This window comes from Ananas comosus, linkage group 6 (assembly GCF_001540865.1).
Source record: "Ananas comosus cultivar F153 linkage group 6, ASM154086v1, whole genome shotgun sequence".
In the NCBI taxonomy this organism is placed as follows: Eukaryota; Viridiplantae; Streptophyta; class Magnoliopsida; order Poales; family Bromeliaceae; genus Ananas; species Ananas comosus.
Window position 1 is genome coordinate 13,599,997 of NC_033626.1, and position 14,606 is coordinate 13,614,602.

General features: G+C 37.3%; 1 protein-coding gene and 1 pseudogene across 1 annotated transcript; both read right to left on the reverse strand.

Moving 5' to 3' along the window:
- LOC109712051 lies at positions 678-3,828 on the reverse strand (annotated as a pseudogene).
- Positions 4,641-5,642, reverse strand: LOC109712052 (protein TIC 20-v, chloroplastic-like). The gene has a single exon (XM_020235479.1). It carries the CDS (start codon positions 5,595-5,597, stop codon positions 4,950-4,952), a length of 648 nt encoding a protein of 215 aa, XP_020091068.1. The 5' UTR covers positions 5,598-5,642; the 3' UTR covers positions 4,641-4,949.

Consider the following 14,606-nt stretch of genomic DNA (forward strand, 5'->3'; position numbering starts at 1 on the left):
TTTGCATTCGAAAGGCAAGAAATACAAATTCGACTTTCACAATAAATACAAATTTTTTTTTTCTATTAATTTGTTACCTAATTGATTGGACACGAATGCTACCTAATTAAAGAAATATGAAGCGAGATATAAATTGTACCTAATCAAAATGATATATATAAATGAGACCGCTCTCTATTAACTAAAAAGGAACACAACTTGTCCCCCTTAAGGAGTGCTCTATGCACCCATACGATGTTATAGCCAATCCATAAATAGTATAATAAAACCTAAAATTGCATATAGCTCTCGATCGGTTAGATGGCGCTGGATCACCCACCGATGCTTTAGCATCTAATTCTTGTACAACTTCTTTCTGGAGGTAGGTTACAGATTCTGGTGAAAGTTAAAGTTTTCGTATGGCTACTTCTGAATCTTTAAAAGCGTGGGTACTAAGACGAACAACTCGAGATTTTTTGTTACTAACAACAATTGTGATCATCTTTTCTGTAAACTCTGTATTTTTGCTATCACACAGGAGACTTTGTAAAAAGGGTGCCTAGATGGAGTGAAGATGAAAATCTTGACGAAGTTTCATCTGTCCGTCCACTAACCCATCATTAGAATGCGAGCTTTATTTATAGTAAGATATAGATATATAGCAGATTTTTATTAATTTATGGCATGGGAAAATTGGGTTTACAATCATCAATTTTCTTGGTTTCCTTTTTCATATAAAGTAGAGAACAAGTCATAACAAAACTGCAAATACAGTATACGGTTGAATAACTTTAAAAAAGGATATGATGATATATATTAACAATGTATACAAGACAATTTCCCCTCTATCGTATTTTTGTACTATAAACATGTGTGTTTGTTCAGCAGCTGCATGAGAAGAACTCCGAACTCTGAACTCCAAACTGTATTTGCAAATGAGTAGAATCTAAGCAAGAAGAATTTTCACGAACTCCGAAAATCTTCAGGCCGTTGCAAGCACTCCTGGGGATTGGCATAGAAATAGTCTTCTTCCTTGGGTCGATCAGGAATCACCACTCGCCTCGAAGGCATTCCCATGCGATCCGAATGGGCCGCCTTTATCGAAGAGGAGAATTCACCCCACCGCAAGGTGTCACTGTTGTAGCGGTCGACGAGCTCAACAATAAGTTTTCGATTCAATAGGATTGTCTTCCTGAAGCCTAAGCATCTGCGATGGCCTTCGACAACTTTTGCCATGTTCCCGTCGTACGTTGGAACAAATACATCGCTTTCTAGCGATACTAAATAATCCAAAGCCGCCATTTGAGATGAATGGTTCTGGAATAATCTAAGATCTGAAGGCTCCAGGATTGTTTCCTTCCTGACCTGCATAGAATTGCTGAACAAATCAGACAAAATTATATACAAAGATTGGAAAAAGGGGGAGAGGATGGAAGTTTAATAGATAAACCATATCTTGTATTGCAGACACACCACATCAGGATAAGCTGCAGTAAGTGCAGCCATTCTCTTCTGCTTGCTGTATATTTCTCCCGCTGCGATGTATATTTGGACGCTGCGATCAATATCGAGTGCCCTCAGAACAAGAGCAGTCTTTTCTGGTGTCAAAGGACAGAGACCTTCTTTCCTCTTCAAATAGGAGTTGATAACTTTCTCTTTCCACCATGGATAAGCATATCTGAAAGCCATTCCCACGGTTTCACATTAAGCCAACATGAACTCAGGATTCAAAGGCTAGAAACTCGCACACGACCATTTCAGTAAAACAACCATTTTAATCCTCTTATGCGATTCGTAAATAAGTGTCTTAAGAGTCACAGTTTTCACAAAACTACAGAGATGTCAAGCATCTTAGGCAATCACAATAAAGGGTAAAATGAAAGGGAAACTGATCAGCCATACCTCATTCTCGTAAGCTCTTCTGCTTCTTCGTCCGTGCAACCTTGGGTACAGCCGGAAAAGGCCAACATGTCCATTTCATAGCGTAAGTGAAGAACCAAAAAAGGGCCATTTTGACGGAGAATTTTGATCACCTGTTTGCCCAATTCTTCGATTTGAGAGGTAAATTTCAGATTGGCATAATTCACTCGACATCGCATCTTATGAATCTCTATAGGAAGGCCATTATTAGCAAGCCGGGCGTCGGTTCTATTCAAATGTATGCTTCCGAATCAAAGAAAGAATCTGTTTTCAAATTAAACTGAATCTTAGCACTGTTACTAATAGAGAAATGATCAAAATCATTTAACGCTTGAAAAAGACATAAGAAAACCTGATTTTGGTAATAGGAAATATCAGACCAACAAACAGGTGGCATGGAATAAACCATCCCTAGTTCCACCCTTCTTTTTAGCCTTGGCGGAAGGTGCTTTAATATTTGGACCTCGTCTCTTAATGAATTTATATAATGATCCACATCAAATATGTCTTGAAAATCACTACAACATTAAAGAAAGTTGAAAAAAATAAAATTTCTTAATCTTAAAGAAGAGAAGAAAAGTGGAAGCTAATGGAAAGAAAATTTTGCTTTAAAAAGACAAGCACACCTGGTATCAGCCCAAAACGAGGTCTTATCAAGTTCTGGTACTATTAGAGTCACATTCAAGTATCTTGCAACAGTAACCATATCACATATCTAAGGAAATAGAGTGATACCCAAGAAGAGTCGCAGCATAAGAGGTTATCAGAATTGCATTTTCACTATGATAAGACCAAAATTCTAAAGCAAAAGCAAATAAATATAGTTAGAAAGTCACAAGTCTAAACAGATGCTTACAGCTGCTCGCATCTGATTAAGCCCCCCGTTGCATGAGACCATTAGATAACCACTATTCTTGTAGATCCCTAACGAGAACATATGTAGTATCGAATGTGAGATGCATGATATACAAATGTAACAAGTAATATTTTATTAGACAATAATAACACTAGAAGTGGATTAATTAAAAGGCCACCAAACAGCTAAAGGAAAACTTTCAAAACAATATCTGAATGAAGAACAATATTAAAATGATTTTAAGTTGGTGGATACAATGAACAGAGATTGGATAATAGAATTCACAAATTGTTGATTCATAAAGTGAGAGATTTACAAAATAATAGGGTAAATGTCCAAATGGCTCCGCAGGAATGGTCCTTAATGTTAAGACAACCTCGATAACATGGCCAAACAACAAAATCATAAAAGCAAAGCAATAAGCGGAATCCGTAATGATAAAGACATACCAGCTAATAACATATAACGCAACCAAAAGCAACCTAAAGTTAGGAGAATTAATTAAACCAATATAATTATATAAGGTGCCCTAATTGCTTACAGAAGTGATCAAAAGAACACCCGAATGAAAAAAGCCAAAATTGACATCCTAATTCTGAGGCCACACTTTCTGGAGAGTCATTCATTTTAGGACTATTCTAACTCTAACACGCTTAACTCTCTTAATTTTTTGGACTAACCACCGCCCAAAATTTTATAGTTAGGTTAAGAGATTTAACTCTATTATATCTTACATAAAGGACAATTCTAAATCCCGGAGTCTTATATTAATAATAACAGAAAATTAAGCAAACAAACAAACGGAAGCAACAATGCAAGTTTTCTTCTTGCATATTGAAAGGTGGAGTTCTCACTTTTCGGGGGGAGGACGACGAGCTTGTCTGCCACCGAAGATGGGGAGGTGTAGCGCAAGAGGACCATCCTTTGAGGACTGCTGGCCCCCAAATCCCCACGACCGCCGTTAGCTGGACGATGCATGTCCACAGAAGAGCAGCGACGGCGGCGCACACCATCCACATCTTCATATGCGATCTTGACAGGACTGCTGCTGCTGCCGCTGCGGCAGCAGAAACCTATAAACTTCTTCTTGCAGTCGGTAATATAAGATAGCGAGAAAGAAAAAAAAACCGACGCTTTGTGACGAAGTAGCGACTGCTAATGTTGTTGCTGCTGCAGCCAGCAGTAGAAGCAACTGTGTTCTTTACGGCTACAGCTGATTCTCCAGGTACCAAAAATTTTTTCTCGCCCCGCCAATGCTGCCCCTGCATCTGGACTATTGCATCATGTTCAACGCCATTGCAAAGCCGTAGGAGCTGTGTGGGGGCTCCGTATCATGTTAGTAACACTAATTCCTATTAAAATTTTCTTCCAAAACTGCACTTTTTTCCCTGTATGTCGCTAAATATATGATGTATATTTTCATTATCATTAACCATCTTAAACTAGCTAGCTTAACTAGATGGGTATGTGTTGATGTGTTGTTTTTTGATGACTAAACTAGCTAAGTACATATCTAGCTAGCAAGCTATGTATATGTTTTTGTATCGTTGTTCTCTATGACTAATTTTATGAAACTGTACCGTATCAGCATAATAACAACTCTATTTTTTTCGGCTTTCAGTATTTACAAATTAACAAAAATAATTTACATTTATAGTTAAAAATTCTTTCTTTTTTCTTATTTGCAAGTTGACTCACATATACAAAACAAAAGTGTAAAAAAAGAAAAAAGAAAAAAAAAAGAATTGAGGATAAACAAGAAGAGGATGATACCTGAGCTCGAGTAAAGTACTATATATAAAAAGATAATCACAAAGGAGCAAATCCTTAGGATAATAAACAAGACCAAATTATCATCAATTCACCCCTAAATAGATGCCAATTCTCCTAAAAATAGTCAGATATTATCAGCAAAATATTATTAGCAAAAATACGAGTTTTACATCAGATGGTACAACAAGGTAATTTAGTTTTGTAACCAAGTCACCACCAAATACCACCAGAAAAAATAAAGAAGGGAAAAATTATGCCCCAATCCACATTCCCGTTCCCACCCAAATCCCCCAATCGGAACCGTGGAATGCCAAAAATTAACACCTATTTTGCGAGAGGAGGAGAGGAGGACGAAGAAGAAGTAGAAGTAGTGAGGGGGAGGGGGAGGGGGACGGGGCAGGGGTGATAGAGGAGGTGGCAGTCAGAGGACCTGGCGATCGGCGGCGTCGGCGACGAGGGGCAACCTGGGGATTTCGCCGAGGAGGCAGGCGGTGGAGCCGTAGACGAGGGAGACGAGCAAGAAGAAGAAGACGGTGCTGTCGACGCTCTGCAGGATCTCGTAGCCGACCCCGTCGCTGGGGGCGAAGGACCGCTCGAGGAGGTCGGGGAAGATGAGGAGGACGTCGAGGACGATGGCCTGCATCGTGTTGAACCGGACGTAGCGGCTGAAGCGGGAGGGGTTGCGCACCACCGCGAAGTAGAGGGTGAGGAAGAGGAGGAAGGGGGTGACCGGGGAAGAGCGGAAGAGCCGGATCGCGGGGACGAGGGGCTGGATTAGGGTTTGGAAGAAGGGGAACTGCGCGAGGACGAAGCGCCCGTACTGGACCCCGTCGAGGAAAGGGTAGAGATAGCACGCGGCGGAGAGCACGCGATCGGGGGGATCGGCGGAGTCGCCGTTCTTCGCCGCCGCGGCGGAGGAGGGGCGGCGCCGCCTCTCCTCCAGCCGCAGGAGAAGAGGGAGAGTGGGGAGGTGGTGGTGTTGGTGGTGGCGGAGGAGATAGGGTTTGGGAGGGGAGGAGAGGGAGAGAGGAGGACGAGGAGCGAAGGACAGGAGGAAAGACGAAGCCATTGTTAGCTGATACTCTCCTCCTCTCCTTCCTTTTCCCTTTAATTTCTTATTTTATTTTTATTTTTTTAAAAATTTTTTTGAATTAAATATAATATATATTTTTTAAACTATAAATTTAATTAATAATTTATTATTTTATATTTTATATTCACTTATGCATCTCTCGAAACCTCTTATCCTTACATAAGTATCCGTTAATTTTTTGAATTTTTTTTTAATTCTTAAATGGGAAAAAATATAAGATATACCCTCTATACTTAGGGATGCAAACGGGGCGGATCCGGGGGCGAGAGAGTTCCTCCACCTCCCGATCCATTTCTTATCGGGGCGGGGCGGATTCGGGGCGGGTTACTTTTCATTTTATTTTTGGCTCCCACTTACCGCTCCATTCGGGGCGGATCGGGGCGGGAGCCGGATTTTTGACGGATCGGGACGGATTGAAGGAAGAAAACAGTCTCCCACCTCCCGCTCCATTTACTTGGCGGTTCGGGGCGGATTCGGGGCGGGTTATATTTTTTTATATTTTTTGTTCCCACTTACCATCCCATTCGGGGCGAATCGGGGCGGAGCTCCACCAACCCGGATCCATTTGCATCCCTATCTATACTAGAGTATACAAGTAATAATTTTTTAAAAATATAAGATATACACTCTATATCTGAACTTGTACGGTTGTACTACTTAATTTCCGTACTGAAGAAAAATTATCAAATCATGAGGGCTAAACAACAAAAGTGACAAAATGAGAAGTGGGCCGGTTGGATTGCTTTTCAGGGGTGGTTGGACCCTCTCGCTAGGCTTTCCCGGCCCAGACTATCGGTTGTCGGGCATACGGTGTCGGATCCTCCCTTCTCCGCATCATCCACGACCCGGCGGGTCTTGGATCCGCCATCTCCCTTCGATCCGAGGCGCGGGCAGCCCTTATCCGACAGCCCGAAGTATTGGCATTGCTGCTTCCTTAGATCTCGGGTGGATCCTCTCCTCTGCCCTGATCTCCTCCGCCACCCTTACTCAGAGGGTGCCCTAGCCATCCTCCTTCCGCCGGATCGCTTCTCTCCACCATGCTGCAGCCCCTATACCCCTTTTAGCTAGTAAAAAACTAGTATTTCTACTACTGGTCTACTACTCCTACTTACTACTTCTTGTTGTTATTCAGGCTATTACACCCTCCCGGTGCAGCCGCTACGTGCGGTTCAACACGATGCAGGCCATCGTCCTTGACGTCCTCCTCATCTTCCCCGACATCCTCGAGTTACGAGATCCCGCAAAGCGCCGACAGCACCGTCTTCTTCTTCTTCTTCTTGCTCGTCTCCCTCGTCTACTGCTCCACCGCCTGCCTCCTCAGCCAAATCCCCAGTTTGCCCGTCGTCGCCTACGCCGCCGATCGCCAGGTCCTATGATTGCCAACTCCTCTATCTCCCCCTCCCCCTCCCCCTAACTAGCCACTTTTTCTTCTTCCTCCTCCTCCTCCTCCTCCCCCCTCCTCTCGAAAAAATAGGTGTCATTTTTTGGCATTTGACGGTTTCTGATTTGGCGATTTGGGTGGGATCGGGAAACTGGATTAGGGCATAATTTCTCTTGCTTAGATTTTATTCATTTGCAAAAACAGGCCGGAGTTCATCTCATGTAGCTGCTGAATTTTTGTTAACATGTAAATGCTGTAGGCCGAAAAGAACATACTATTGCTAATATTAGAGTTTCATAAAATTAGTTATATAACAACAACACAAAAACACATATATAGCTAGCTAGCTAGACATGGACCTAGCTAGTTTAGTCATCAAACAAAAACACAACAATACATAGCTATCTAGCTAGTTTAGTCTATAAATAACAACACAACAACAATACATTACTGATAATGAAAACAAGAATGTGTTCCCAGCAAGAAGCCCCCGCACAGCTCTTATGGCTTTGCAGTGCCGTTCAACATGCGGCAGCAGGGCGGGAACATAGGGCAGCATCGGATGCAGCATGAAGGGCATGAGCAGCATTCTTCGCGGCAGCATCCTGCTCCAATGGGCAGGTCTTCGTCTGGAGAATTAGCTGTAGCCGTAAGTAACAAAGTGCTAGCAGCAAGCAGCAACAACATTACCATCATCAGAAAGTGTCGGCTGACCGACCGTTCCTAGAGCAAGTGGCAAAGGACTTGGTGGTCGGTACCCGAGACCCAAATTCGAATCTTAGTTGATTCACATTTCTAGCTAAGTTTATTTCAAAATAAAATAAACGAAGTGCGTAACGTGCTACCTATCTCTCTCTCAAAAAAAAAAAAGAAAAAAAAAGAAAAAAAAAAGAAGAGTGTCGGCTGCATGAGGAAATCATTTTTTCTTTTTAAGATAAGAAGTTGATTTGTTTTTGAGTTACGGTAGCCAACTACCATGGTATTTATAGCCAGGGCGGAGCCATATTGGGGCTGAGGGGGACGTGGTCCCTCTCAAATTTTCATAATTTGCACAAGAGTCCTTAATAAATAAAAAATTTTAAAAATATTTTTTGATTTAATTTTAAAAGTAGGATGACTAACCTATTTTTTAAAAAAGTTTGTGGGGCTAATATAGTGCTCTCTCAACTTTGAGTTTTATTTTTAATTTAGTACCTTTATAACTTCTAATTATTTTTGATAAATTTTTTATTTAATTAAATTAAAGGTTATATTAAAGTTAATAACTCTGTCAACTAATAATTATTTATTATCATAATTATATTTAGTAAAAATTAAAAAATTAAATTATTTACTGAATTATTATTAGATTTAATAAAATTTAAAGTTATTTGAGTGAAATAATATAAATAAAATAATTAGAAGTTAAGTAAATGTAAATAAAAAAGAGGTAAAACTTTTTTTATACTAATTATTTAATCAATATATTTTTTTATTAAAAATTTGACTAGGTAAATTTTATTTATTTGCTAAAATTTTAATTTATATATATTTTGCCTCTCTTCATAATCGAGTGCTAGTTTCGTCCCTGTTCATAGAGGTAGAGGGAGCATAACTGTGCAAAATTAGTCAAAGATTTAGAATTTATTAACACTTATATATGTATTTTTAAATTAATTTGTGAACTTTACATGTTGCTTTTGGTATGCTATTAATGTAAATTCTTTACAGTATGACAAAATAATAAAGTAATTACTGAGTGCAGCAAACTCCAATTAGTTTGCAATATTAAATACTAAATCATCACATGTGCAATAATTTCAGTTATTTTGGAAAAGTAAATCATCACAGTTTGCACAAGGATATTAAATCACAACATGTGCGACCTGTTTCTTTTCCGTTTTTTTCTTTCAGTGATTATTTTAATTTTTTTTGGAAAAGTAAATCATCAGAGTTTACACAAGGACATTAAATCACAACATATGCGACCTGGTTCTTTTCCTTTTTTTCTTTCACTGACCATTGGGCTCTCCACCTTTAAGTTAGAAAGAAAAGAAATAGAGCCCGCGTTATAGCTGTTTCATGCACTCTGTTCCCGTTTGAGAATAAAGCTCTCTCACCCTCCAAAAACAGAATACTCCATATATATAGAATACCCTTCTTTATTTTTAAAGGCACAAAACACTAATAAATTCTCTAGCGAGTGGGCTAACTCTATATATGAGCCCTATGACCCTATGACTCCATAGAATACATACATCTCCTTCCTGGTGCTATATATGTAGGTCATACGGGACTAACACGGCCTACATTAACTAAATGAAAACAGGCCAAAAACTAGCTCTGTCTAATCCTATTTTGAATTCGGATTGTTCTAAGTTTGGACCTAAGGCCCTGCATCGGCCCTCACCCAGAATAACGCTGTCCATATCGCGCTAGATTAATTCTGTGACGATCCTTTATATATATATATATTTTTAATTTATTTGAAGTTATAAAAATTTAAAGGAAAGGACCAAATTACCTCTCAACAGTCAAAAAAAAAAAAAAAAAAAAAAAAAAGACATTGCGCTAGCCCATTGAGTATTTTGGCCTTCAAGACATACGAAAAGATATTTATATTTCCTTGGAATCTTTTAAATTCTTTTGTTCTATTTTTAATTTTCTTATTAGTAATATAAAATATATAATTATATATTTTAAAATGTTTAAATAAATTTTCAAATAATTTTAATATATTTATAAAAAATATATAAAGTAAAAAAAATAGAATTTAGGCTGTGTAGGCGCGGTAGGCACGACATGTATTACGTACGAATCATGACCGACCAGGCCATGAAACCGGCTGGTCGGTCCTTGAGCGAGCCGGGCCGGATGGGCGCCCAAACTATCCGGCCTGCTTTACACCCGTACATCAATCCTACAAAATAATGTTAACAACCTATTTTTCAATTTTCAAAGCACCACGTTGGATCCTACAACGAATTGAAGCTCTCCGAAGAGCTTTTTTCTGGAAAGAGTGCTCCAAAATTAGTAGAGATGACTGCCTCGTCAACTGAAAAGCTGTCTGCAAATGCAAGAGAGAAGATGGATTAGGGATCAAAGATATGGAATCCATGAATGTGGCGGTGCTAACCAAGTGGTGGTGGCGCTTCTTTACCGAGCCAAATCTGCTTTAGCGCAAGTTGATAAGTTTCCTTTACTATGCCAGAAGAAGGCCGTTGCACGAGGGCACGTTGACAAAAAATTGAAGTGATAAGGTTAATCTTAAAATAAAATGAATGTAAGATATACACTTCATTTTAAGATGTATTTGTAGTATTATTTTTTTGTCAAAACAGTTAACAATATATCTCTGTAAATATTTTTTAATTTAAAAAAAAGCAGTGTACAAATTTTTAAATTATAGAAGGAGAAAGTAAAAAAAAAAAAGTCTTGACCCAAAAATTTTCTATTATTTAGCTTTTTTGTATTCATGATAATTGTCAAACCTGACCAAAAAAAAAAAAAACTAAACAATTAAGAGACCAACCCATTTGTTCACTGTTCATAGCCGAAACGGGAAAAGAATGGAAAATGCTCGAGTAATAAAAAGATTCTAGATTATTAAATGGCATCATTACTCTGCTGACGAAAAAGGTACACATAATTAAGAGACCAACCTATTTGTACAGAGCCAAAACGGGAAAAATGTGCCCTTTGAGCCAAAAATTCATAAACGTATTTATAACGTATAGGTCTCTAATAAAAGCAATCCGAACAATGATATTGCTTTACACACACACTCACACACTCTCTCATGGTATTGATGATACCATGTGCAATGTGGGAGGTGGCAGCTCTCATGGTATTGACGATACCATGTGCAATGTGGGAGGTGGCAGGGTAAAGAAGTATGCTTGACGCCACATGTACTTCTCCCCTAATCTCGCACATTTCCCACTTTACCCTCCACATTTTTTTCTCTTGCGCCTTTTTCTCTCTCTATCTCTATCTCTCTATTTATAATTTAAACTCCTGTGTAGGAGTGTGCCCCATCCAGTGTGAGCTCCCCAAATATCAAAAAAGGTTATACCCTTTTACAGCTCCCCAGGACCCCAACCCCTCTCTCTCTCTCTCTCTATAAATAATACTCCACCTCTTGCTCATTCACCATAAGCACTAATAAGGCCTCTCTCTCTCTCTCTCTCTCTCTGCTTTTACAGCTCCCCAGGACCCCAACCCCTCTCTCTCTCTCTCTCTCTCTGCAAATAATACTCCACCTCTTGCTCATTCACCATAAGCACTAATAACGCCTCTCTCTCTCTCTCTCTATATATATATATATATATATATATATATATATATATACACCTGGATCGATCAAATCACTGGTTTGTTGGTGTGTGTTATGTATGAATGGATCGATCAATCCATACATGGATTAATTGTATTTCACAAATGACTATTATTTTGCATGTTGTATACATATCACTGTATAATTTTTCTTTTCACATCGTTGCTTCGGCCGGAGGTATGTCGAGAATGCCGAACCGTCACGGCAAACTGTAGTCCGTTGTAAGACCCGCTGCCGTTGTCGTAGGCCTCGTCGTAGGTTTCTTCGTCGTTAGTTTGTTTTAAAACTATGTGGCTCTACATCGACGACGACGATCGTACGTCATAGTGCTTGTCGTAATCGTCGTAGTGTCTCGCGGTTAACCTCTCCCTTTGTCGCGTCAACTTGCATATATATTGATCGATCGATCTATACCTGGATCGATCAAGCCACTGTTTGTTGGTGTGTTGTTATGTATGATAGATCGATCATAGAGATGCATGGTTTTAAAACAAACTAACGACGAGGCGGCCTACGACAAGCCTACAACAGGGACAGCAGATCTTACAACGGAGTACAGCTTGCCGTGACGGTTCGGCATCCTCGACATACCTCCGAAGCAGTGACGTGATACCTCTCTCATTGACTGGCTACTATTAAGTAGCCAAAATTCTTGGCGCTGCTACCAATTTTTTAGCGCTTGATTAATTTTTTTACATATTTCTAACACATTGGATAAATACTATACACCAAGTGAGACACTCAACCTAGGGGACCACTCAACTATAACCGACTAATATCATCCTGACATCTACACAATTTTTCATCCAGGGTTAAAAACTGATGCAAAAAGAGCAAATTTACTATTAACTAGATTCAGCCTAATTAAATATATAATATATATATATATATATATATATAATATAATCATACTTGAGCTAGGATACTTTACAAGTATCACCCTCATGGCATCAATTTTTAGCCATTGATTTCTACTTCTTGATACATAATAGTTCCTTGATCAAACAACTATTCCATTTACTCACGACCATACCACCAGTTCATCTCAATCACCTCGATCATTTCTCCATCTAAGCGCAAAATACTAAGACACGACCCCCATGATACTTGTAAAACGTATCTTAGCTCCACTCATAATATATATATATATATTATATATATAATATATATATATATAAATATTATACTATATAATATGGACACTCAGTTTTGTTTTAAAATTTATTTTTGTTTTTAATTATAATTAATATAATATTTTAATGATAAATTTAAAATATATTAAATAATTAAATTTCAAATTTAAAATTATTTTGTATACTATTTTTAAATATCATAAAAATAATATCTATTATATTAAATTAAAAATTAAAATTTCAAATAAAAAATGGTCACACCGGTGCGTCGAAAAAACTCCTGCTCTCGCAAGTCAGACGCTAGCGGGACGGTGGCCCACGTGCTCGGGTGCCACGCGGCCCATCAAGATTCAAGACTATCCTAAAAAAAAAAAAAAAGAAAAAAAAGAGAAGACATCGTGTCCATAAAATTTTTGCCCTATAAAAAACCTCATTGATATAGCATTGGACCGGTCGGAAGTTTAATTGGGTGTTTACTTTATAAGAACCGATTCGCCTTTTATGGGCTTACTTCTTTTAGAAGCCGTACCTTATAAGCACGTCCTATCCTACATAGAAACCACATGGTGTCTGAATGCTATGGCAATATATTGTTTAAATAAAAAACCTCACAACAATATCGCTCCAATTCTTACGTACAGTTGTATTCGGATTCCGTGGTTTAGATATAAATAAAAACATAATTTATTCTAGAGATATTACAATTAAGATATAAATAAGAAGAAAAATTAATTTTGATTGGTATAACTGAATAATTTTTGAAATAAAAAAAAAATAAATTTGGATGAAAATTTGAATTATTTTTAAAAATAAAAAAATAATATTTAGATAAATAAATAAATAAGAAAAATACAAGCTTGTTATAAAATAAAAATATATAAATTACTTCTCTATTAAAATTAAAATTTAATTTTTTTTAAATTAAATATTCAAATTTAAAATATAAAATTAAAATCTCACAATTATAAATTTTAAAATTCAAAAAAATTAATTTAAAATTTAAAAATAATAAAATTTCAAATTTTAAATTTAATAATTTTAAATCCTAAACATAAAATTTTAAAAATTAAAAAATTTAAATTTTAATTTAAAATAAAAGTATAAATTTTTTAAATAATTAAGAATTCTCAACTCTCAAGCTTGTTTTCTCGAAGAAGCTGCATTTCCACATGATACAACTATTGTTCCCCAAAAAAGTGTGTTAAATATAAATAAAAAAAAAATTATCCTCTGTGTATTCCAACAAAACACACCTAGAACCCGTTCCTTTATAACGGCACAATTTTTTAATCAATATAGAACTTTTTGGTCTTACATGTGCGGTTTTCGTTTTCGCTCTGTATTGCAACACGCTTTATCTCGTAAATCTTTGGAACGCGCAAGAATGATGCATTATGAACTTTAGTCATCAACGCACACAATCAACACATACACATGTAGCTAGCTAAAGTAATGTGACCTAGCTATTTTAAGGTGCTACTGATTGAAAAATGTACATTACATATAACCAACAACGAAAAAAAAAAAAGTGCAATTTGGGAAGAAAAATAATAAGGCAATGATTGCTCGTAGATTATTATGTATATTGTTTATGACAATATTTTAATGTAATATCCTTAAATTATATAAAATAAAAAGTAATTATTAAGTGGAGCAAACCAGTTACTCTGAGCATTAAATCATCCAGCATTGCAACCAATTTCAGTTACTAATGAACCATTAAATCAATTACACGTAAATAACTCTAGTTCTGAACGTAAATCATCACATTTACAACTGTGTTTTTCTTTTGTCTTTCCACACAGTAACCATAATTCTCCACCTATACGCTGCTTCATTTACTCGTTTTCATCCATTCTTTCCGCATTGGAATAAACTTTACTCCCCCAAAAAAATACTCGCAATAGATAGAAGCTTACAAAGTCCTCTAATAAATTCTATCTCCAATCCACTACTAACAATATATGCGCTAGTGACAATAAAATATTCCTAGTTAGTGACCCAACTCGAACCTTAAGCCCTGCAAAATAGTACATCTTCTAACTTTCTAAACTTAAGGAGAATTCAATAGTCACTGAAAGAAGAAAGGAAAAGAAAACCAGATTACACGTTGTGATAATTTCCGAGAGTAACGGCAACCTGGAATATTATTAAAA